Source organism: Colobus angolensis, unplaced genomic scaffold (assembly GCF_000951035.1).
Source record: "Colobus angolensis palliatus isolate OR3802 unplaced genomic scaffold, Cang.pa_1.0 Scaffold196, whole genome shotgun sequence".
In the NCBI taxonomy this organism is placed as follows: Eukaryota; Metazoa; Chordata; class Mammalia; order Primates; family Cercopithecidae; genus Colobus; species Colobus angolensis.
The window spans coordinates 2,900,480-2,926,305 of record NW_012115110.1 but is presented as its reverse complement, the minus strand read 5'-3'; the positions used below and the strand labels follow the sequence as shown (position 1 = coordinate 2,926,305).

At 37.8% G+C, this 25,826-nt stretch overlaps 1 protein-coding gene across 1 annotated transcript in view; it reads right to left on the bottom strand.

The window, feature by feature from the left end:
• Positions 1-729: 729 nt before the first annotated feature.
• ICE1 (interactor of little elongation complex ELL subunit 1) overlaps positions 730-25,826 on the bottom strand; it is a 68,834-nt gene continuing 43,737 nt past the window's right edge. The window contains exons 14-19 of the mRNA XM_011940956.1: positions 24,380-24,548; positions 21,591-21,751; positions 16,861-17,051; positions 14,541-14,647; positions 4,150-4,248; positions 730-1,798 (exon numbers count right to left, since the gene is read on the bottom strand). Of these exons, the coding sequence (XP_011796346.1) occupies positions 1,617-1,798; positions 4,150-4,248; positions 14,541-14,647; positions 16,861-17,051; positions 21,591-21,751; positions 24,380-24,548 (909 nt within the window). The 3' untranslated portion in view covers positions 730-1,616. The remainder of the gene's footprint in view (positions 1,799-4,149; positions 4,249-14,540; positions 14,648-16,860; positions 17,052-21,590; positions 21,752-24,379; positions 24,549-25,826) is intronic.

Here is a 25,826-nt window from a genome sequence, read left to right as displayed (position 1 = left end):
TGCCTTTCAGGGTTGCCAGCCCCACCCCCCCCCTCCCACCCCCGCCATCCAATCCTCCAATCCGGCAGGGACATTTCTCCTGCCTGCTTTCAAGGCTGGGTCCCTCCATCCAGGTCCTTGTAATGTTACCTCCTCAGAGACCCTCTTTGTCCACCACATGGAAAGAGGCGTTTACCCTGCTACTCTATATGCAAAGCTCCAGGTTTTCTTTGCTGCTATTTCCCCTGTTTATGATTGTTGTATATACTGGGTGATCACTCGTTTAGGATTTTCCTTTACCCAAATGCCATGTGACTAGCTCCTGCCAGCAAGGCACCTGGCAGAGAGAATATGCTCAACATACTGGTAGGAAGAATGACTCGTATCAACACAAAGCTTCCAAAAGGGCAACCAAGTGATTTAAAAATTTCAGTTACGCCTGTTACAGTTACTTAAGGAAGGAGTAACAAAACTGTTGCCAAATGCAATTGTTAAAGCGCAGCAATTGTAATGAAAAAAAAAAAAACCAATCATGAGGGCCTGCAAGCACTTAATTACCTGGCATCTGGTATCACTAAAGAGCATCTCCGTAAATACTCCAAGCCAGGCAAGTACCGGCAATGCAATGTTTATATCCCCAGAAGGTAAGTCTCCTTAGGAATGACCATTTTCTTCTTCGATTAGATGTCTTCTTCACCCTTGGTAGAACAGAAGTAACACCCAGTTTCATTCTAATAATCAGAACAGTAATATCCAAGGCTTACTTTTATTTTTTATTATAAAAACACATACAAGAGTTTTAAGAAATAACGAATATAAGACAAATCAAAACCATGGTGAGTTATTAAACCCATTTTCTATATACAAATACTAAAATTCCGAAAGTGGAACATCATCCAATGTGAGACACATCATAGCCCGGCCCACATGTACACGGCACACGGAGCTCTGCCTGCGCTCATCTGTGAGTTGCTCATTTACAGGTCATTGATACAAAAATCTGCAAGGGAACTTCTACTCTTCAGTTCTCCTCTTCCTGATACATTGTCACGTATTTTTAAGGAACTTTAGGGATATGAAGAAAATGCATTAAAGTGGGTTTCTGCAAAGGGCTCTCCATGTTTTGCTCTGATCAATTATGCACTACATCTTGAGAAAAACTTTTGCAGCTCATTTCCAGCTAAGATAGCAGAAAACTAACTTTTTGCCAATTTATTTTTTCCTAGTCACTCATTGGAGCACAAGTCCAACAATAGCTCAGGAACCAAATCATGTTTTTATATTGGTAAGTTTATTATAAAATGCCACTCAATTTTAAAAAGCCACTAAAAGGACACTTTCTGCAGCAAAAAAAGGGCTAAGTTCAAGTTTTTGTTGTTTGACAAAGACACAATAATATAACCCATATGTCACAGATCACGACAGCCTTAAGTGAAATGTATAAGATTTAGGGAAAAACGACTATGCGACTGCTTGTTTCTCCTGTCTCCTTGCCAAACAATAAGGAGAGCCTCTGATCTGTTTTATCTATTTTATGTCTTTCGTTTTTAAACCTCCCTTTGTGTTCTCAAAGCTGATCAAACTATTTGTGTTCAAAATGTGTCAAGGCACTTCTCAAGCCTCAGTGGCATTCCGGGTCAGCCAAGCTCCTCTGTGCTCAGGGCACTGACTTCCTCTAAGCAGCTAACAATCGCAGACGGAACGCTTTTGGAGGCCTCTCTCCGCCAAGCTTCCAGGATCTTCGAAATTTCTGCTGGATTGCTGGGACTCAAGTCACAAAGAGCATACACAGCTGCTAACTGTATACCCCATGGTATATCTGAAAAGAAATTTCAAATCAGTCATAAGACAAGGAAGTATGTTATCCAAAATTTTAGTGATGGAAACTACTGGAATACTATTCAAATAACAGAATGCTTTCTGCCAGCAATGAAAATTAAATATTTTTAAAAACCCACAATAAAAAAATTCATTTATGACCTGTCCACAAATAAAAAATTTAAAAAGCCTGACAGTAGCTGTCTGTGGTTTCCTGGCCCCAGCAGTGTCCTGAGGACTGCTGGTGTGTTTGTAAAAGGGAGAGGGCCTCAAAGATCCCAGTCACCCATGGCCACCACTAAGCTTCCCAAAACAGTTCCGGAAGGATCACACTCTCATATTTAAGTTTTAATAAAATATGATCCTAAAACATTCATTAAACACATGACTTTATGAGATATCCACAGGAAGTATTTATAAATGGACTTTGGAAATGAAAAAGCATAATAAAATGAGCTATAATGAAAAGCTTTTTTTTTTTTAACCATACCATACTTTCAAAAACTACAGTATAGTGTGATTCTAAATTATAGCTAGGTTATACATTACAGTATATTATCACAGTTCTCTTTTAAGGTAAGTTTATTTTAGAGTTATTAAAATTTAATTTAGTTAAAATTTAATGGATTTAAATAATTTAAACAATTTAGGAGTTAAACTTTACTAACTATATATAGGTCATGTGTTCCTACTCCAAAAATCTGAAATCCAAAATGCTCCAAAGCTGAAACTTTTGGAGCACCAACATGACCCACAAAGGAAATACTGGAGCATTCTGATTCTCTGATTAGGGATGCTCAACTCGTAAATATAAAGGAAATACTACAAAATCTAAGAAAATCTGAAGTCTAAAACACTTCTGGTCCCAAGCATTTCAAATAAGATATACTCAATGTGTATCTCAGTCTTCTCCAACAGGGCAAACTAGCACCATTTCAAACAATACAAAAGCCCACACATTCAAACATTAATGCTGCAAATGCAGGCAGAACTGCAGCTCTGAAAATTACTTCCTCCGCCATAAACGCCAAGCAATGAGAAAGCATAGAGCATGGGGTACATTGTAAGGCCATGACTCAAACAAATAAAAAAGTTTAACAGTAAGAGAAACACAAGAGGTTAAAAAGGATTTTAATAAATAAGAACATGTGGCACTATTTAAAGAGCTAGCTCTGGAGAGGGACAGACCTGGACAGACCTGGGCAAACAGCAGGGATGGCACTTCCTAGCCTCACCTTCAGCAAATCACTCTTCTCTCTGAGCTTTGGTTTCCTCCCGTATATAAGAAGGACAATGCCATCCACGCAGATGGCTGTCTTGGGGATTAGGCTGTGGGGCAGTGCCATGCACAGGGTCTAATCTATAGCAGGTCCCAACATCAGCTCCTCCTTCTCCCTCATGGGGACGAGGATTACCAAAGCTTCGAGGTTACACCCACCCTAGTAGCAAAGTTAATCTGCATCTGTTGGCTAGACAACCCATCAGCCATTATTCTGGCTACTTTCTCTTATGTCAATATACAACCTCAATTGTAAAAGAGAACACTGTCATATGGAAGAAATGTGCACCACTTCAGCAGCTATCCTAAAGTGAAAGAAGGTATTTCAGAGAAAGCAGCTTAATGAGAAACGCTGTTCTCATGAAGTTCAATATCCAGTCTTCCACTGAAAGCTGAAGACAAAGAACCTACCATGTTAAGATCATCTTGGGTGTTATACAGTATTGAAAATGTCACTTTGTGCATTTCTGATGTGATGCTGCTTAATGGTATTATTCCTTGATTCTACAATATTCAAAACAAAAACTAGATTCATCCCTTATAAGAGTGACTTCAAGCTTCTCCCACAAAAGACATAAAATCACATGCTATGCAATATGTAAATGATAACAGAAATCCCCACTAGGAAGCCTTGCTCACAAGGATTCCAGGTTTCCAAGCTCTCTCCCGATGATGCTAAGTACTCTGTGATACCTGTGCATCACTGATTTCATTCCATCAAGACACAGCTCCACCCAGGAGGCCTCACAGAGAGCCCAGGTTAAGTCACTTGTCAGGGATCACACAGTACAGAGCTTTAGAGGCAGAATGTTAGCCGCAGGAAAAGAGAGTTTCTTCCTCCTTAGGGAAGCAGTGCCCAACAGGGCAAATGACTTTCATTTAAGTAAACAAACACCACCACAAAATCCACACACACATTCCAATATTAATGCCGGAATGTTTTGCAAATATTCCCTCATTTATGAGGCAGCAAACGAAGCACAGAGCACAGCACACAGTAAGGACCCCAAAAAAGGTTTAACTATGAGAAACACAAGTTACTTGAAAGTAATTTTACTAGATGTAAGTTTTACCTTCATCGTGAGCATGCTGTATAAACATACCGATAACCGAACTAATGTTTTTCACAGCAGATGGAAATCCTTCTTTCAAACCCAACTGGCCTAAACGACCTAGGGGAAACAAAACAAAATGGAAACAGTCCAGTTAAATGTTGATTAACTTCTCCTCAGAATTTAAAGGTCCATTTCTCTTACAGGAGGTGATCAAATGCCTCATCATTTCTTCTTGCATTCACCTATGCAGATGATATACAATGTGCTGCTTTCCAAGTTACAATGGAATAAACAGAAGTTAGAAGAAAGAATGGTTTCACTAGGACCAATGTGAAACGCCTGACTTCTATTAAGTTAACAGATCCAAGATAAGACTATGGTACCACCAAAATATGTATTTTTGGTCTGACTTTTGGCAACTGCTATTATACCACAGAGCAGTAATTCTCAAATGTAGTCTGCAGAAATCTTAGAGTCCTCTAAGTCAAACTACTTCACAACAACGCTAAGAACTTCTGTGCCTTCCTCCCAGTGCTGACATGTGGTCTGATGGTGCAAAAGCCACAGCAGATGAAACTACTGGACTCTGAGTGCAAGTCCAGATAGTGGCACCTCGCTAAATGGGAGTTATTCCCCATTGCCAGGTGCTCACAGTCAAAAAGCCAAGATCACTTAGTTGCAACTACTCTCACTAAACCTGGACCCCTAAACACAGAACTCTGTACCATGCTGTAGACGGCACAGGAAGCACTCCCCCGTACACACTGAGTGCACTGGCTGTTGTGAAGAAATGCACTTATCCAATTGTTTGTGTTGTGAATGAAATCAGGTGCCTTTTTTCTCATAGGACAACACTTTTGATTGAAAGAGCTGACAAACTATGGCTAATTGGAACAAGGCAGATTTTTTTCAACAATAAACAAAGTGAACCTGTAACTTAAAGGAACTTTATCCTCGTGGTCAACAACATTTGAGCTTTTAAGCAAAATTAAGTTTGGAACAATTTTCATCAGTTACCCTGAGCTTGACACCTTTACAATATTTAAGACTTTTCTGTGACGAGACTGGTGACATTAAACGTGTTTTTTGGGTATTGTTGGCATTTGGAATATCTATGTCAATCAATTATTTTCCAAGTGAATAATGCAGGTTACAAAATCCTAACTGGGCAAAAGGATCCCTTCGACATTTAAGCTAGCTCAGTGGATTCTAGTATAACAAGGTACAAAAAGTTCACTGCAGCATTTCAGATTTCACACTTCAAGTAACCTTTAAGAACTACTTGTTGAGTTTTATTGTAGTACCAAAAGAGAATATCCATATTTGAAAAGGCTAATAAAAGATTCTGCCATCAACTACATACTTGTATGAGAATGAGTTTTCTTCATATATTCAGTCTTACGTATATGAAAAACACATGGGACTGAATGCAGAACAGATAATGAAAAATCAGCCATCTTCTATCAGACCAGACAGTACAAAGGTCTGCAACAAGGCAATGCGATTCCCATTATTTTTTGTTTTGGAAATATAGTTACCTTTCATTAAAAATGTCATTTATGGGTTCATTACTGTTCATTTTAAATGAGTAACTAAATAAACAATTTCTCAGTTTTTAATTACTAACACAGTGAATACAGATAGATATAACCTGGAGTAAAGAAAGTTCTTTGAGGGTTCTCAATGATAACTAACAGGTATGAGAACCAAAGATCCAAAGATTGAGATCACAGGGCAACCAAATTCATTAAAGGCTAAAGCAAGCAGAATGGCATCATTCCCCCCCCCATTCCTCTACACTTGGAGCCTTCTCTTACTCCAGGAGCTCTCGTATGGATAAGAACTTGATTCAAAGTGGAATCTCGTTCCCTCCATCCAGGCAAGTCCTCATCTTCTTTTGACTCTTAAGTAGGAGGATTGTGGAACGTATCTTGGATGTGCTTTTACAACAATATCATATTGTATGCTCAGTGTTCTGTGTTCACATTATCTCTCAATACTACAAACGTCCCACAGGTCTATATGTGAATCCAGTATGAGAGTTTCATCTCTATTTTAAATGTGGAGAAACTGAGGCATGGGGCACTTAAGTAATTTGTATTACTTTGTAACCTCTACAGGAACTAGCTTAGTGTTAGGTACGTGCAGCCTGAATATTGTGATACACCGCAGATGCTCAGTAAATAATTACTGATCAAAGAATATTAGGATAACTCCCAATTTAAGATGACACTGTAAATATCTGAATAATTTCTAGGAAGCCTAGGAAATTGAAAAGTAATTTACTTCAGAAATCGGAAATTTCAGGTTACTGACCACTTTCAAATATCTCTTTGCAATTAGATTAAACTGCTAACAGCATACCACTGGATCTGTCCTCTGAAACAATCTACCACGGATATTAAATGTATGACTAACAGCAGAGAAAGGGATGTGCATCCAACACAGCTATGGCATTATTCAATCATGGGATGTGCATGCGTTCCCAGGAAATACATAATCATGTTATAATGGATCTCTTTCTTTCAATTAAAAGCGCTTAATGAAATTCAGTTTTATAAGTGATTTAAATTAATGGAGCTAAGGAGTAAAATAAGAGGAAATCATGAGTCTAGTAGATGATATGGGGAAAAAGACTCAATATACGATGACATGACAGAGATGACAGATTGGCTATGATGGAGGAAGAGCTGCCCACAGAAGGTATGTGAGGATGCCCAGGGCCATCCAGCTATATTCGAATACAAATAAGAAATGTGGAGCTGATCTCAACGTCCAGGACAATGCAATCCCCAGCACTGTCAAGGGAGCTGGAGGAGAGCTGAGGCCTGCACACAAAGTAAGTCTACAGGACAGACCCTTCCAATAAACACTAATTAGAAGATAAAGACAGCAGGGTTTTCATTTAAATTTTTGGATGCAAGTTTGCAAAGAAATGGTGAGCTGACACAATTTCGAAGGAAAGCTAACAGATTTGCCAAGAGAATGGATAGAAATCACCGATAATGGCTAATTCAGTCTGACCTGCAGAAACCTGACATGTGACACAGTCTTTTTCTAGCTCTAGATTCCAGTTAATACCAGGAGGGGCAAATTATTCAGGATTGTAAAAGCTCTTGGGGCAGAAAGATGGTATTCTACAACCACTGAATCCAGTGGTAGGCAAATTTCTGTCCCAATTTTGCTACCTTTCCACTGTATGGCCTCAGACAAGGGCTTAATCTTTCCAGGCCTCAGCTCTGCCAAGAACTGAGCACTGCAGTGAGATGAGTTTCTATTCTCCAGCACCACATTTCTGTGACTCTAGAGCAATTTGAACATTCCACAAAATGCTTTTTAACAGTTTATCATTAAGGTAGGTTGGAGTTAAACCCCATGTACTAATCCTGTGGCCACTTGCCGTTAGCAACGCTCACACCTGAATCCAACATTAGAAAACGCAAGTCTCACTGACATAAAACTCTTTTATTGTCCATGGAGTAAAAATCTCATTAATAGGATGTGCAGATTTTGTATTAAGAATAGACAGAGGCCAGGTACGGTGGCTCACACTTGTAATCCCAGCACTTTGGGAGGCCAAGGCAGGCGGATCACCTGAGATCTGAGGAGTTCGAGATCAGCCTGACCAACATGGAGAAACTCTGTCTCCACTAAAAAAAACTACAAAAAATTAGCCGGGCGTGCTGGCGCATGCCTGTAATCCCAGCTACTCGGGAGGCTGAGGCAAGAGAATCGCTTGAACCTGGGAGGCAGAGGTTGTAGTGAGCCAAGACGGCGCCATTGCACTCCAGCCTGGGCAACAAGAGTGAAACTCTGTCTCAAAAAACAACAAAAAAAAAGAATAAAGACAATTCCTTTATTTTATGAAGATTAGTGTGTGACTTAAGTTAATATCATTATATCACTTTTACTCAATTTTTCAGTCAAGGTCAGATTCAGAAATGGCAAGAAAGTTCACTAACAGTTTCTCCTTAGGAACAATTCAAACTCCCAATCCAGATGAGTGTGTTTTTGTGTGTATGTGTGTGTGTTGGGGGGTGGGGGTATTAATGTCACTTCTGAGAAACCTGCCAGGCCTAAACAGTAGGCCTCACTCACTTTCACTCCTTGCCCTCAGCCCACGCCACTATCCTTGTCACCCAGCAGCTGCCTGGTTCTGAGTCTCATCTCCTGCGTATAGTGCCACGGCACCAAAAGGACAGGCAAGACCAGGCTCTGCTGCTCCTCTCCTGTGCTGGCACACCTGTGCACACATGGCAGCCTGCTAGGTTGTGCTCCAGCCTCCCCACATTCATCTTGCTCATGCACACGACTTCATCAGCAGACCTGAGAAGGGCTTATTCTTCCTGACTTTGCTCTTATTTCGACCTTACACTAATTATCCATCCTCTGAACTGCTTTTATATGTTTATAAGCATTTTAGTACATGGTATTGTCAATTATATATATTATGTTAATTACACATTATTCTTATTCTCTATAACATACAATTGTATTGTATATCACTCTTAATTGTAAGTATGCATTTATTACTCTAAATAATACATATTATTAAAGTCATAAATTATTTGGCTCTCAACAGCCAGAATTTTAAAGATTCAAAGAATAAACTAGACTTGATTTGAATAAAATTACAAGCCTTATTTTCTCCCTACAATTATACATCCTTCTTTTTAAATAAACTATTAACATATTCTTAATTCACATATTTTAAGGTACATATTTGAAAGTATATAATCTTAAATAGTTTTCTTTAAAAGAGTTTTGTGACATCTAAATGAAAGGTAAAGTACAGTCACAGGTTGCTTAACCAGGAGATCACATTTTAAGAAATTCATCTTTTAGGAGATTGTGTCCTTGGACAAACATTATCCTAGAGTACACTTCCACAAATGCAGATGGAGCAGCCCACTACACACCTAGGCCATACAAATCTGTACAGCATGTTCCTGTACTGAATACTGGAGGCAACTGTAACACTTTGGTAAGCATCCGTGTATCTAAACATAGAAAGAGTACAGGAAAACAAGGTATTATCATCTTCTGAGATCACCTTCTGGTATGTGCTCCACTGCTGATAAAAACATTGTTATGCGGTGAATGACTGTGTATACTGTTTTATTTATGGCAATCATTCTCTTTTCCAAACCCATTATTTCATGAGCATGCCTACAGAGCTTTGCAGACACAACCCTATCAGAACCTCAGAAGATGGAGCCTTGAGAATCTGTGGTTTTTAAAAAGCTTCTCAGGCAATCTGGATGGCCAGCCAAATTTGGTAACCCCAGAAGATAAACACTAATTAGAAGAGACACTGGAGAGGACACCAAGATAAATCACATGTCCAGCTGACTCTCCTCTAAAATGCAAAGAGGCTGCTTCCGCTGTTATATGAGGCTGCTGAGCACAAAAAACACAATCTTCACTCATTTCTTCTCAAGATTAACCAATACAGAAACACAACCACTAAAACAAGAACCAAACAAATCACCATATTTTAAAGTGTGACTAAAACAATACCCTATTGTTTTGAAAATTCCACAGATTATCTAGGATAACATATTCATTTACACCTTAAAACATCTCTTCTGACCTTAACTCTCAAAAAGACTTCACAATTTAGAATGAGTCAAAGGCATGAGCATTTTTTCCTGAATTCATGAGAAGCTGCTGCTGAAATCAGCATTTCCAGATACACGGATGTCACCTAACTGCTGGGAATGCCATCACTGACCCTGCTGTGTTCCCTAGTGCTCCACAGCTAGAATGGAAATTGTTGTGGAGGGTTATCTTGAACTGGGGAATTCAGCAAAACAGTTTTGAACCTGTGCACCACGTGGCCTAGTTTCTTCATTTCCACTTCTGTGCCTCTGTTTATCTTCTGATATATCTCTTCTGAATTCCTAGTCTTTGGCAATCATTTGGTTGTCCTATCCTCTTGTGTGGTAACTTATCTCCAAGTGTATTATTGGTTATTTCCAGTGAAATTTGGTGTCTACTTTGTAACCAAGTTTTTGTCTAGAATCATTTTATTTACTTAGGGCAATGTTGCTATATTTGCATGCAAAGTACACACAGAGGAGGAATGCAAATTTGCCGATACAGTAACAAAATTCACAGGGTATTGCCTACTGTGATCTATTTTTAGACTCACTTATATAACGTATTCTCAAACACTAACCTTATTGCAAATGATGCTATCTGTGAGTTTTAATTAAGAAAAATCCAAAGATATTTAAAAGTCATAACTGTCTTCAAAGTATCTAAGGGCTATAATGCAGAAATTGGATGAAGCTTGTTTCATATTCCCCAGGGGCAAAGAATACATGCTGCAGATACAGAAATCAGGTCAAAATTAAGAGAGCTTTCTTTTTAAAGTTCTAGGACACACGTGCAGAACGTACAGGTTTGTTACATAGGTAAACATGTGCCATGACGGTTTGCTGCACCCATCAACCCATCAGCTAGGTTTTAAGTCCCACAGGTATTTGTCCTAATGCTCTCCCTCCCCTCACCCCCCACGCCCTGACAGGCCCCAGTGTGTGATGTTCCCATGTCCATGTGTTCTCACTGTTCAACTCCCACTTATGAGTGAGAACATGAAGTGTTTGGTTTTCTGTTCCTGTGTTAGTTTGCTGAGAATGATGGCTTCCGGCTTCATTCATGTCCCTGCAAAGGGCATACACTCATTTTTACAGCTGCATAGTATTCCATGGTATATTATGTGCCACATTTTCTTTATCCAGTCTATCACTGATGGACATTTGGGTTGGTTCCAAGTCTTTGCTATTGTAAACAGTGCTGCAATAAAGATACATGTGCATGTGTCTTTATAGTAGAATGATTTATAATCCTTTGGATACATACCCACTAGTGAGATTGCTGGGTCAAATGTTATTTCTGGTTCTAGATCCTTGAGAAATCACCACACTGTCTTCCACAATGTTTGAACTAATTCACACTCCCACCAACAGTGTTATAAAGTGTTCCTATTTCTCCACAGCCTCACCAGCATCTGTTGTTTCCTGACTTTTTAATGATCACCATCCTAACTGACATGAGATGGCACCTCATAGTGGTTTTGATTTGCACTTCTCTAACAACCAATGAACAATGAGCTTTTTTTCATGTTTGTTGGCTGCATAAATGTCTTCTTTAGAGAAGTGTCTGTTCATATCCTTTGCCCACTTTTTGATAGGGTTGTTTTTTTCTTGTAAATTTGTTTACATTCCTTGTAGATTCTGGACATTGGACCTTTTTCAGATGGATAGATTGCAAAAAATTTCTCCCATTCTGTAGGTTGCCTGTTCATTCTGATGGTAGTTTCTTTTGCTGTGCAGAAACTCTTTAGTTTAATTAGATCCCACTTGTCAATTTTGGCTTTTGTTGCAATTGTTTTTGGCGTTTTAGTCAAGAAGTCTTTGCCCATGCCTATGTCCTGAATGGTATTGCCTAGGTTTTCTTTTAGGGTTTTTATGGTTTTGGGTTTTACATTTAAGTCTTCAATCCATCTTGATTTAATTTTTGTATAAGGTATAAGGAAAGATTCCAATTTCAGTTTTGTGCATATGGCTAGCCAGTTTTCCCAGCACCATTTATTAAATAGGGAATCCTTTCCCCATTGCTTGTTTTTATCAGGTTTGTCGAAGATCAGATGGTTGTAGATGTGTGGAGTTATTTCTGAGGTCTCTGTTCTGTTCCATTGGTCTATATGTCTGTTTTGGTGCCGGTACCATGCTGTTTTGGTTACTGTAGCCTTTTAGTATAGTTTGAAGTCTAATGTGACACTTCCAGCTTTGTTCTTTTTGCTTATGACTGTCTTGGCTATATGAGCTTTTTTTCGGTTCCATATGAAATTTAAAGTAGTTTTTTTTTCTAATTCTGCATAGAAAGTCAGTGGTAGTTTGATGGAAATAGCATTGAATCTATAAATTACTCTGGGCAGTATGGCCATTTTCACGATATTGATTCTTCCTATCCATGAGCATGGAATGTTTTTCCATTTGTGTCCTTTTTACTCGAGCAGTGGTTTGTAGTTCTCCTTGACGAGTTCCTTCACATCCCTTGTAAGCTGTATTCCTAGATATTTCATTCTCTTTGTAGCAACTGTGAATGGGATTTCACTCCTGATTTGGCTCTATGCTTGTCTGTTACTGGTGTATAAGAATGCTTGTGATTTTTGCACACTGATTTTGTATCCTGAGACTCTGCTGAAGTTGCTTATCTGCTTAAAGAGTTTTTGGGCTGAGACAATGGGGTTTTCTAAATATAAAATCATGTCATCTGCAAACAGACAATTTGACTTCCTCTCTTCCTATGTAAATACCCTTTCTTTCTTTCCCTTGCCCGACTGGCCTGGCCAGAACTTCCAATACTATGTTGAATAGGAGTGGTGAGAGAGGGCATCCTTGCCTTGTGCCGGTTTTCAAAGAGAATGCTTCCAGCTTTTGCCCATTCAATATGATACTAGCTGTGGATTTGTCATAAATAGCTCTAATTATGTTATGTTCCATCAATACCTAGTTTGAGAGTTTTTAGCATGAAGGGATGTTGAAATTTTATTGAAGGCCTTTTTTGGCATCTATTGAGATAATCATGTGGTTTTTGTCATTGGTTCTGTTTATGGGATGGATTACGTTTATTGATTTGCATATGCTGAACCAGCCTTGCATCCCAGGGAAAAAGCTGACTTGATTATGGTGGATAAGCTTTTTGATGTGCTGCTGGATTTGGTTTGCTCGTATTTTATTGAGGGTTTTCACATCGATGTTCAATGGAGACACTGGTCTCAAATTTTCTTTTTCTGTTTTGTTTCTGCCAGGTTTTGGTACCAGGATGATGCTGGCCTCCTAAAATAAGTTACGGAGGATTCTTTCTTTCTCTATTGTTTGGAACAGTTTCAGAAGGAATGGTACCAGCTCCTCTTTGCAACTCTGGTGAAATTTGGTTGCGAATCCGTCTGGTCCTGGGCTTTCTTGGTTTGTAGGCTATTACTCACTGCCTCAATTTCAGAACTTGTTATCGGTCTATTCAGGGATTCTACTTCTTTCTGGTTTAGTCTTGGTAGGGTGCATGTGTCCAGGAATTTATCCATTTCTTCTAGATTTTCTAGTTTATTTGCATAGAGGTGTTTACAGTATTCTCTGATGGCAGTTTATATTTCTGTGGAATCAGTGGTGATATCCCCTTTATCATTTTTTATTGTGTCTATTTGATTCTTGTCCCTTTTCTTCTTTATTAGTCTGGCTAGTGGTGTATTTTGTTAATCTTTTCAAAAACCCAGCTCCTGGATTCACTGATTTTTCTGAAGGGTTTTTTGTATCTAAGACATCTTTCTAAATAATAAATCTTATCATTGATAATTCTGCAGGGCCTCAACAGCAGCTTGTTGAAGACGAGACAGAACAAAAAAATAAGTAAAAATAAAAATAAAGATTCATAGGAGACAAGTAAAAACAAAAACTAACAGTTATCAGGAAATAAGGAAGGAGAACCAAATGGCCACTGAGGTCCTCTTTAAATATGAGATTAAGAAAGATCCATGTCTCATTTAAATTATTTTTAAACAATCATTTAACTTCTGTAATTCATTTAAGTGACCCTTAACAGACAAGTATGAAAACACTGGGGCAGGTGGTGTGAAGATATCCTGGATATAGTTTGTGTTATCTGTCCCCACCCAAATCTCACATTGAACTGTAACCCCCCAGTGCTGGAGGTGGGGCCTGGTGGGAGGTGTCTGGATCATGGGAGTGGATCCCTCATGAATGCCTTGGGCCATGCCTGTGGTGAGCAAGGAGGTCTGAGTTCACAGGAGATCTGGTCATTTAAAAGTGTGTGACACCTCCCCACTACTCCTCATTTGCTCCTGCTTTACCTATGTGATGTGTCTGTTCCCTCATCACCTTCAACCATGATTGAAAGCTCCCTAAGAATTCCCCAGAAGCCCAGCAGGTGCCAGCACTCTACTTCCTATAAAGCCTGTAGAACTGTGAGCCAATGAAACCTCTTTATAAATTATCCCATCTCAGGTAGTATTTTATAGCAATGCAAGAATGGCTTAATACAATCCTTATTTTAGAAACCAAATGAAACTACAATATAATTTGTAGTAACTTATATATCCTAGTGTTTATGAGTATTAGTATTAGCATCTAAAAAGAGCTCAGTTATAGCTAAAATGTACTAACATGAAAAAACCTCTGAAAAAGATGAATAAAACACGAATTTATAAGAAAAGAGAAAGAAGACTGACTTAAAAGCACAAAAGTATCTACTCTGATGGTTGTAAAATCAGTCGTTACAGAGCATTTTCAAAGCCAACATATATTATTATACAGTTACCCCCCACCCTTGCACCAAGATATCATCAATAACAAGAAAAAATAATAAAAAAACAGATAACTTACCAATCAGCCTCAGTATTGAGGCTATAATAATATCAGGAGTATATGCAATGTTCGCATGTCCTTTTCTGTATTTTATCCACTTATCCATTACAGGCCACAGCTCCTTACTATAAAACAGCAACAAGAAAAGATGTATGCTCATCATCACTCAAATAATATTAATAACTTATCTTATAAATGATCCTTAAGCAATTACTGAAAGAGGGTAATTGCTGAGGATCTAACACTGTAAGTTCAAGTGAGAACAGATACTGGATGCTCACATCTTCTCCAACGGCATGGCTGTGCCCACGCTAGCTTTAACGTGGCTGGAAATTCAGTGCTTGCATCTTGTTCTAACTCTTCTGAACAAGGCTTTGGACAGAGAAACTGAACAGCAACCCCAATGTCCCAGAATTAGGAAGTGGTAGAGCCTGAGTTTTCACTTGGACTCTCCAGGTGCAAAAGCAGCCCCTGTGTTTTAGAAGCCAAGTTACCTAGTAGGATCACAGACAAATAAAGCTGTGCATGTAAAAAGAGCTAAGCCAGAGGAAAACTGTAACTTCAGTAATCAAGTAACACTTTAGATGGATAAAAGAAACTTTCTACTGACTGAAAACAGTGCCAATTCCTCTTTGTCTTCTATTTTTTCAAAAATGTATCTACTTCTTTCATGGTGCATTCATCAAGTATCACTAGAAAAGTTTAATGTAGACAAAAGAAAAATGAAAATTAAAAGCACTCCAAACTCAGTCTCAGATCATTATTACTCTTCTAATTCTGTGTTTTCTTCTAGATACTCCCCACTCTCTATGGATGTAAACAACCTGTAGAGAGCCACCAGCACTGAGGAAGGGAGCAGGGTCTGCAGTTGCTCAGGTGGAGATCCTCATGTTTGCTGACATCTTCACCATGAGTGCAGGGATTGTGGACCAAGCAACTCTGATGGGCACCAGCCCTGGCCTCTTCAAGCATAACTGGGGCCAACAGGGCCCCTGCCTCGTGGGTTCCCATGAGGATTCAGAAAGCCGAGGCCCACAGTAGGTCCTGACACATCATTATACAGACTAGCACTGGACAGACTGTTCTGTCATTTTCTTATTTAGTAACAGACTGGGAAATACTTTTCTATGTCAATACATAGTAATCCATTCATAGCTACATGTTTTAATATAGCTATCATCTCATAGAGGAGTGCCATGATTTGATTCCTTACTGTCTGACATTCAGATGTCTAATCTTTCCTTAGTGTCAAGATGATGAACAAGAGTAACACACATCCTTGGACACACACAGATTCTTGGACAAGGTAATTCCCACAGCTTCAAGTATCTCAAGCATATGGATTATCAAATCTTTGATGCATCCTTTTTAATGTCACCAACTCCCTTAAACCAGCCTTTCTCAGCCAGGGTTCCACAAGAAAATTAAGACCTACAGAAAAATTATTTGAGTGACAATTTTCTCCATTCTCCCAGAGATGGTACAAAGCTATTGCCAGAATTATAAACGCAGAGAGAAAAGTTAATTTACTACATATAATGAATGCCTGGGAGCTTAATTTTCTCCCAGGTGGGAGGAGCTGCTAATTTATAATTCTGAATATTTCTCTTCCCTTTAGGTTTTGTGAGTATCTGTATATTACGATAATGATAATTTCATTCAACATACATTGGCCAGGTGCTCCCCTTGTGTGGGCACTGTTCCACATGCTGGGGATATGCCACGATCCAAACAAGGCCACCCTCTGCCCCTCCAGAGTCATTTCTATTGGGGAGAGCTGATAATAGCAGAATTGAACAAAAACTAGTGACAGGTATTAAAGGAAAATAAAGCAAGAAAATGTCATAGTGATGAAGGTAGCTTTTTTTTTTTTTTTTGAGACGGAGTCTTGCTCTGTCGCCCAGGCTGGAGTGCAGTGATGCGATCTCGGTTTACTGCAAGCTCCACCTCCAGGGTTCACACCATTCTCCTGCCTCAGTCTCCCAAGTAGCTGGGACTACAGACGCCTGCCACCACGCCCGGCTAATTTTTGGTATTTTGAGTAGAGATGGGGTTTCACCGTGTTAGCCAGGATGGTCTCGATCTCCTGACCTCGTGATCCACCCACTGCGGCCTCCCAAAATGCTGGGATTACAGGCGTGAGCCACCATGCCCGGCCATGATGAAGGTATCTTAAGGGTAGTTTTATTAACTCTTACAAAATAAAAGCAGTGTCATTTGTAAATGTTTCATCTGCCTTACATGCTTAAACAACAAAAATTATTCAAACCACAATTCAGCATTCAACAACTCAACCTTACAATAACACATCTTTATTTAAGTTAGTAAAATAACTAACCTTATGATGTTATCATGTGTCCAGATCCACTTCTGATGGCAGCAGAGCAGATCAATGGCAAATATGTATTCCCAAGTGTTATCACTTAGGTCTTCACCAAATTTTTCACTAGATTGAAATTCTGTTTTTGGACATAACTGTATGGTCAAAAGCAGCTTAGAAACCATGAAGCCAACATCTACCGGGGCATTCTAGCAAATGAAAAGAAATAAAATAAAATCTGGAGTTTCACATATAATGCATCTTACCTTAGTTATCTAAAAGACCACAATAAGCATGTGATGACTAATCATTTAATCAGAAATAGCTTTTCAAAACAGTTTGACCATGTTTATCTTCGTTATAGAATGATGACACAACAGTAGTTGGATGAGCCAGATTAAAAAGCTATATAGGCAGGATGCAGGATTCAATCAGGCAGAAAACAGCTTACCTGTAATCCAGATAGGAAAGCACAGTTTCACCAACTCAAGAGAATTAAAGTTAGAAAGCTAGTTATAATTACAAAAATAAACCTCTGAAAATTATTTAAATTATATTATTTTTCTGACATTGAGTATCAGTCTGCCTTTTCAAGAAATTCATAAAACTGAATCAGACAGTAATGAATTCTTACTTCTGGCTTTTTCACACCTGTGTATAATGTGCTGTGGTATTTATCCAGTGTTGCATGAAAGAGTAGTTTGAACACTTTTTACTGCTGAATAGTAACCAATTACAAGGATACATTACTGTTTATCAATTCACTTTTGACTACTGTTAATGTTGCTATGAGTATTCATGTACAAGCCTTTGTGAGGATGTAAATTTCACTTCTCTTGAAAATACCTAAGAGTGGAACTCCTTCCTGGGCCTTTGGCTAAGAACTGGTTTAACTTTATAAGAAGGTGCCCAACAATTTTGCAAAGTAGTCATGCCTTTCCACGTTTCCACCAGCACTGCTTGAGAGTTTTATTATAAAAATAATACACATATAATACTCAATATACGTAATACAAGAAAAGGCTTGGGCTTGGAAATTTGCTTTATTACTAGAAGGACTCAGTAAGTGAACCGTTCAGAACCTGTATACTGAAACGTTCTAAGTCTTAAGGTTTCTATAAGATAATCCATAGCCAAATCATGGTTCAAAGTAATATACCTGATAACCAAAACTCAGCCAGAATGGTAAATATTTCCCACTTAGAAAAATCAGTGACTTTGCAACCTGAGGAGATGCAAAAATAAATTTTGATATGAAAGAAATCAAATCCATATTCACTTTTTTGAGTATCTATTTTACATTTTGCAGTAATTGTGAACATGGGATAATCGGCATGTATACAATACATGCTCCATAAAAGTGCTGAGAATCTCCTGGGTTTCAGGTGTGGCTGTAACTGGAAGTATTTGGTATTAGAATCATAATTTTAATTAGACGTGTTTAACAGAATGTAATTAAGTTTGTAAACATTGTTTGAATATTTATTACAACTCATATTCTACATTCTCAATTTGACTTTTTATACTCAAGAGTTGCTTAAGTGCTTAGGAAGATTATGCTTATTAGACTTGAAGGCCTACTTTAAGTGTTTTTGAAGAATATATCTTAAGTTTATGAATATGTTTAAAGTTTTAAGATAATTAACGTACTGAAATTTGTAAATAAGATTATTTAGGAAATGTTAATCTGTTAAATACATGAGTTAACTAACATTAATCAATGGCCAAAGTGAACACATTCTTACTTTGTTAACAATTAATTGATTTATAAATGAAACAAGACTCATGAGTTTAAAGGCTTTTTAAAAAGGTTTATAAATTTACAACTTTAAAATTCAGCAGTAATTTAAACCAAGAAGTCACTTCTACATATAGAGCATCCTTAAAGATTTTATCAGCTCCACCAGAAAAACTTGCAGGAGGAACCACCTTGAAGAACCCAACACAGGGAAATACTTCCCACCATGGTTACAGCAGGAATCGCTAACTCATGATTTTAAAAACTGAAATAATTTCAAAATTTACACTGAAGAAAATACTACTGATTTCTTGTTAACTAGCAGTATTATATTTAATAAGTTGTCTTCTATTGCCTAGTCTAGGAATAATCCCATGGGGGTTTCTTCTTTAATTCAGTAATGTATTGATTTTCTGATTCTGAATTCTCCTTGTTTTATCAGGATAAACTCTATTTAGTTATACAGTATTATTGTTTGAATACATTACTGAAATCTCCTGTTTAGTGACACTTCTTACATCTAAGTGACTCACTAAAAACTGGCTTTTTCCTTCTTATAGCATTTTTAATTGGGTTTTATTATTAGAAATGAACAGAAGGCTTTCAGTTTTTCCTCATGCTTAAAATAGATTACAGTTACTTGGTTCTTTAAAGATTAGATTAAAACTCAGGTGGAATCTATACATGTCTTTGTACAGAAAAGTTTTAATTATCTTTTCAACCAGTCTTTTCAAGTTTTCTACCCCAAAGCCAATTTTGATCATTTGTATTTTGCCAGGAAATCACCGTTTCCAAATCTAATGCAGATAGTCGTCTTCTCATTCTGTGTCCTATATGTCTACTTTCCCATTTCAAATCTTCACTATTTTTGCTCTTTTGTTTTTGCTGATCTGCATCAGCTATCTATGTTGTCAGCATTTTTTAAAAGCAGTATTTTTATCTTCTATGTGTTTCTGTTTCTTTTCCACTTCATTACTACTATCTCCTAAAATTTATTCTTTTTCTCTGGTTCCCTTGTTATATTTCTAATGTTGAAGATGAGTAGCAGTTAACTTCATTTATTTTCTGCTAAACAACTAAGACATTTAAGATACTTTAATGAGTACATGTTTTCCAAAAAAGCTACAGATCTTTGATTCTGAGTTTACTTTTTCATTGACTTTTAAGACTGTGATTTTACTTTTCATATTTTATTTGTTCCCAGATTGTCTACGAATGGATGTCTCAATTTCAAAGTAAATAAATATTTTGAATTTTTTTTCTGTTAAATTTTACTGAATTATTACCAGGGAATTTTGAGTGTGAAATCTTTACTTTAAAACTAATGTTTTCATGTGGTCAATTCATCATTTGTGTAAATGTGTCATAGATATATAAAAAATATCCTTCATACACATTTAGTTTTTAAATTAATGAACTGTACTATGCCCTCATTTTTATTTACTAGATTTTTACTTCTATAAGCAAGCATTTGGAAATCCTCTAATATAATGGGGTTTTATTCCCCAAGTATTTCTCCCTTTCTTAAAGCTTTGACTATGTATTTTTATTTGACACAATACTTAGCAAATACATTTACTAAAATGGTATGTTCTTCATAAGTAATGTCTTTTTAACCATATCCTGCTTATTTCTGAACAGGTGAAAGGAGATGGGCTCTAGTGTGCAGGCAGAAAGACCAAGTGAGAGCAGGAGCAGCCTGGGCAGATAACATTCTGAAGGCAGGTAACCCTCTAGAGGCAAGTAACTCTCCAGACACAGGTAACTCTCTAGGAACAGGTAACCCCCTGGAGGCAGGTAACCCTCTGGGAACAGGTAACTCTGGAGGCAGGTAACCCTCTGGGAACAGGTAACCCCCTGGAGGCAGGTAACCCTCTGGGAACAGGTAACTCTGGAGGCAGGTAACTCTCTGGGAACAGGTAACTCTGGAGGCAGGTAACTCTCTGGGAACAGGTAACCCTCTGAAGGCAGTAACCCTCAAAGCAGGTAACTCTCTGGAGGCAGGTAACATTCCAGAAGCACGTAACCCTCCGGAGGCCAGTAACCCTCTGGAGCAGATATATATGTGGTTGCTGGTATCCATCGGTAGGAGTCCGGATGTCTCTCCTGACACAAAGTGACAGACTAGAATTTATGACAATAGCTCACATGAACGTACTCTGTTGTGTCTAGACAGATTGATGAAGAGATCATTACAAACTTGCTTTTTAATATTTACCTAACTTTTGACCACCAAAAGCTCTTTCCTTTACGTTTTATAAAAAATAAAAGCCTAACAAATACTAACATCAAAAGTAATAATAAAAAAAGGCAAAACAGCATATAAAATTCTGCTCCACACATAAACCAAGGGGAGTTTTTAGAAGAGGAAATACATGCTCATTAAAAACAAAATAAAATTTAAAAATCAATATCACTGGCTTCAGTACCTCTTCTTGAAGTCTGCTACTGGTAGTTAGATTCTCATTAGATAAAATGAACAAATGAAATAAAATGAGGAAAGAACACCCATCTAGACACACTTACTTTAACATATCAATAACTAAAAATAATAAAAGATAACACGGGAACAAAGTAGTTAGCACAAAAACAAATTCCATCAACTAGAAAGAAAAATAAAGCATATTAGATTTTTAAAAGTCCTAATAGGAAAAAACTGAAATACATTATTATTTTTTTTTAACCTAAGTATCTATTGAAGAACCGAATCATTCTGTAGCTTCTCTGAGACTTTTAAACATATATACCTATGTGTGGGTTTCATCAGTCACAAAGTAGTGTACAAAACAAATTGTTAATTAACACAATCCTTTGGTCTACAATTCTTCCTTGAATGTCTCATGCATACTTAATGAACAAAATGAATAAGCTTAGGTTAAACTGATTAAATTTTAAAAGATTTAGAAAGAAGAAAATGCCTATAAACTAATATAAAACTAAATACACAACAAAATAATATCTATATAATATCTAAAAGTAAGGTACTGTAAGAAATAGAAATAAAGCTCACCTTTTCCCAATTAAGAAAAGCTCTCAAGCAGTTCAGAACCTCTCCTTTAGCACGTTGCCTGGCAACTAACTGCATTGCTTTATTAATCACCGATTGAGAGAGAAATACATCATGCCACATGTTTGCAATAAACAAAGTTAATTTTTCAGACTCTGGAAAATCTATGAGAAATAAAATACAATAAACCTTTTATGTATGATCAAGTGAATAAATTGCAAATTAAGAATAAATTGTATTAATTTCACTGGTGCCTTGCAAGGCATCCTGCAATGGAGGAAGCTGTAAATGGGGAGCCCAGATGAGGCTCCAGTCACAGTCATTTCAAAAATCCATTCTCGGCTGGGCACGGTGGCTCACAGCTATAATCCCAGCACTTTGGGAGGTGAGGCGGGCGAAGCAGGAGGACAAGAGATCAAGACCATCCTGGCTAACACGGTGAAACCCTGTCTCTACTAAAAATACAAAAAATTAGCCGGGCGTGGTGGCGGGCGCCTGTAGTCCCAGCTACTCGGGAGGCTGAGGCAGGAGAATGGCGTAAGCTCGGGAGGCGGAGCTTGCAGTGAGCTGAGATCCGGCCACTGCACTCCAGCCTGGGCGACAGAGCGAGACTCCGTCTCAAAAAAAAAAAAAAAAAAAGAAAAAAGAAAAATCCATTCTCCAACTTCCTTGTTCTCAGAATTATTCCATTTGGTATGTGTCATTATAGGCAATTTTTATGCATTACATAGATTTTTTCATTACATTACATAGGCTTTTATGCATTACATTTACTTATTGAACACATAAAGCTTCTCATTTGAAGAATTTTTTTAATAAATTCTAGGTGACAATTCTTTTGTTGTAAATACTTTCTCCTACATTCTGACTTTGTCTCTTTTTAAAAAATTAATTGTAGTCTACAGACAATAAAATACACTCTTTTAAAGTTCAATGAATTTTGACAAATTATTAAATCCACGAAACCACCACCACAACAGTCAATACCATCATCCCAAAAATTCTCTCGTTCTTGTGTTCTGCAGTGAATCACCTCACCCCAGATACAGAGAAGTCCTGATCTATTGTCACTCTACATTAGTTTGCCTTTTCTCAAATATTTATTAATGGATTTGTGTAGTATGCACTCTCTTCTGTCCAGCTTCCCTACTCAGCATGTTGGTCTCGACATTCATCCACGTTGCTGCATACACTGGTAGTCTATTCCTTTGTATACCCAAGTAGTATTTAAGTGCTTGCTTGATATATCAAAATGTTTTCCATTCACTGGCTGATGGACATTTGTTTCCAGTTATGGGCTCCTATGAGTCAAGATGTTATATCCGTGTGCTACTTTATGTAATGATGTAACGATCTAACTCTGTGTTTCTGCTGTATAAGTGCCTATGAGTAGAATTTCTGGGCCACAGGATAAATGAATGTTTTAATTTCATAAGAAGTTGTCAAGAGCCTTCCAAAGTAAAGATTTTTATCCTGTTTGCTGTACAATCACATCTTTTTAGTTTTCTTTGTTCTGCTTTATCTATCATTGACACACCTAAGAATAGGTAGCTCGAAGGATAAAGTCACTGCACTAAACTTGATCTGTTAATTTCTGAATCCTATGTTTATCTGGTGACACTTCAGAGTAGAAACAAGACAAATAAATGATCTCCTTACAGAGTATACAAGCTAGAGGAGCAGAGAGAAAGCAAACAAAATATTTAATCTTTAAGAAGTGGTAAGTGCCATGAAGGCAAATAAAAGAAAAATAAGGGATCCAGGATGACTAGGAAGGTATGTGAAAATGGAGTGAAACGCAAGAGTTGAGGGAAACAGAGCAAGAAAGCTGTCAGCACAAAAGCTAGAGCTACGAATGGGCCTGTTGTGATTGAGGAAGAACAAGAAATCCATCGTGGTCTTGGCCGAGCCCACACCCTGTTCCATCCCACCACCCGCCAACTGCTGAACTTCATGTGTGTTTTTGCGATGTGACAATGGCCTGTCAGTCCCCCTGGACAATTGTACCTCCATATGAATTTAATTACCACAGAAATCCTAACATTCACTCCATAATGATTTGTTGAATAAATGACTGAAAGCGTAAACAAAGAAATGAAGTGGGTAAATGAAACACTTAGCAGCTTCGTTCACAACAGTAAAAGTGATGGATATACTCAATTATCCTGATGTATAAGCCCCATAAACATGGTAGTCAGAGACTGTAAATGTTTAACACTGAGATAAGACTGATATGACATTAGGCTTCGTATGTACATCATCTGATTTAAAAACACTGATGATGTGATATAGCAAAGAATGATTCCCAATCTGATCTACTAGTAGGGATGGAAGAAATAGTAAAGAGAAAAGAGAATCACAGGACAACCCTCACGTCACCATCTCCTTTCAGCTTTCTGTCATCTACTTCTTTTCATCAGCTTACAATTCTATCTTAAAGTTACTACCCTTTCCATCTAGTGGTACAGTAGTTTGGCTTGTCACTTAAAGTATCCCTCTCATATTTTACAGCAACTATATCTAATTCTAAAGCAGCTGCTCAGGGCACAGAACAAATAGACACAGTAATGAGAAATACTCATTTATTTACAAGTGGAAATATATGTGCTGATATAAGTAAGCTCTAGTAAAGACCAGGTGCAGCTGGGTATAGCTAAAGCTATTCAATGGACAAAACATAACATTATTTTAAAAGATACACAGTAATCACAGAGCTGAAAATATAGACTCCAGTATAAGGGAAAAAGGCAATCATATATTTTCAATACAAAATTGTCACAATCTAAGCATACCTTCTTTAAGCAGGCTGTAGCAAAACAAGCGAGCTCTTTCCAAGTCTCCAAGTTGCCGACAAATACCCACATACACCCTGCAGAGGGCATGAATGTAATTGTGGTCCATAGATATCTTCTGAATTTTTAGTTCTGAGAGAATAGAGTGAAGCAAGCACTCTGCTAAATGCTGGATTGAAAAAAAAATTAAAATGGCAATGTACACTCATATTTATCTTTAGCCTACCAAAGATTATCTAAAAGTTACAAAACTTAAGTATCTATTGAAAAAATAAAACTTGTGCTACATCAGAAGGTAGAGCACAGTAGTAACTGGTAAGAACTTACCTAGCATGTAAGTCACGAGAATCGAGGTCGGGGACACTGAAGAGATCCCCACACCTGTCTGTTTCCTATGGTTGGTAATGCTGCAGATGCCAGAACGCAAGTCTCAAAAGACCCAGCTGCACACTGTCACTACCTCTAGTCAAATAAATCATAATTTCTTGGGTTTTGCCTTATGTAATCTGTGTATGTGACTGTATGAAATACAGTATATAATCTTACTCTCATTCTTGTTTTCTAAACTCTAATTTACTCTACATACTGTTTAAATTTAAAATACTAAGTAACATTTTTTGTCCTAAGAGGAGCATTAAATAATTTGATATATGCATTCATTTCCTTTCAAAGTGACTTACAGAGCTCCTTATGCTTTCTGCAAGTAAGCAATCTAAAAAAATAAATATTTATGCCAAAATAACTCCAAGTAAATGCAGATAAGCACCAAGTGTGATCCATCTAGCACTAGAAGTCATCCATGCAAGGTTCCAGCGGATATTTAGAAAATATAGAACTATAAAAGTCCTAATAAACTACATATTTAAATTTAAACCACCCCATTTTTCCCTCTCTTGACACTAAGCATTTGTTCCTGTTTGATTTGTAACAAACACTCAAGGAAAGAAAAATTATGTGATAAGTTGAAGCTTTGAAAAAAATAATTTTAAGCCTCTAAACATGCCAGCATCAAGTGGATATATGCAATTTTAGTCCTGACAGATACTTTAAAAAAAAATGTAAGTAATTTGATGAATAGAAATGACCAAATCTCCAGTCTCTTATCGTATTTTAAATTTGTAAAATGCTGGCTAGAAATAAAGTAGTTGGCCAGGCGCGGTGGCTCAAGCCTGTAATCCCAGCACTTTAGGAGGCCAAGACGGGTGGATCACGAGGTCAGGAGATTGAGACCATCCTGGCGAAAACGGTGAAACCCCGTCTCTACTAAACAATACAAAAAAACTAGCCGGGCGAGGTGGCGGGAGCCTGTAGTCCCAGCTACTCGGGAGGCTGAGGCAGGAGAATGGCGTAAGCTCGGGAGGCGGAGCTTGCAGTGAGCTGAGATCCGGCCACTGCACTCCAGCCTGGGCGACAGAGCGAGACTCCGTCTCAAAAAAAAAAAAAAAAA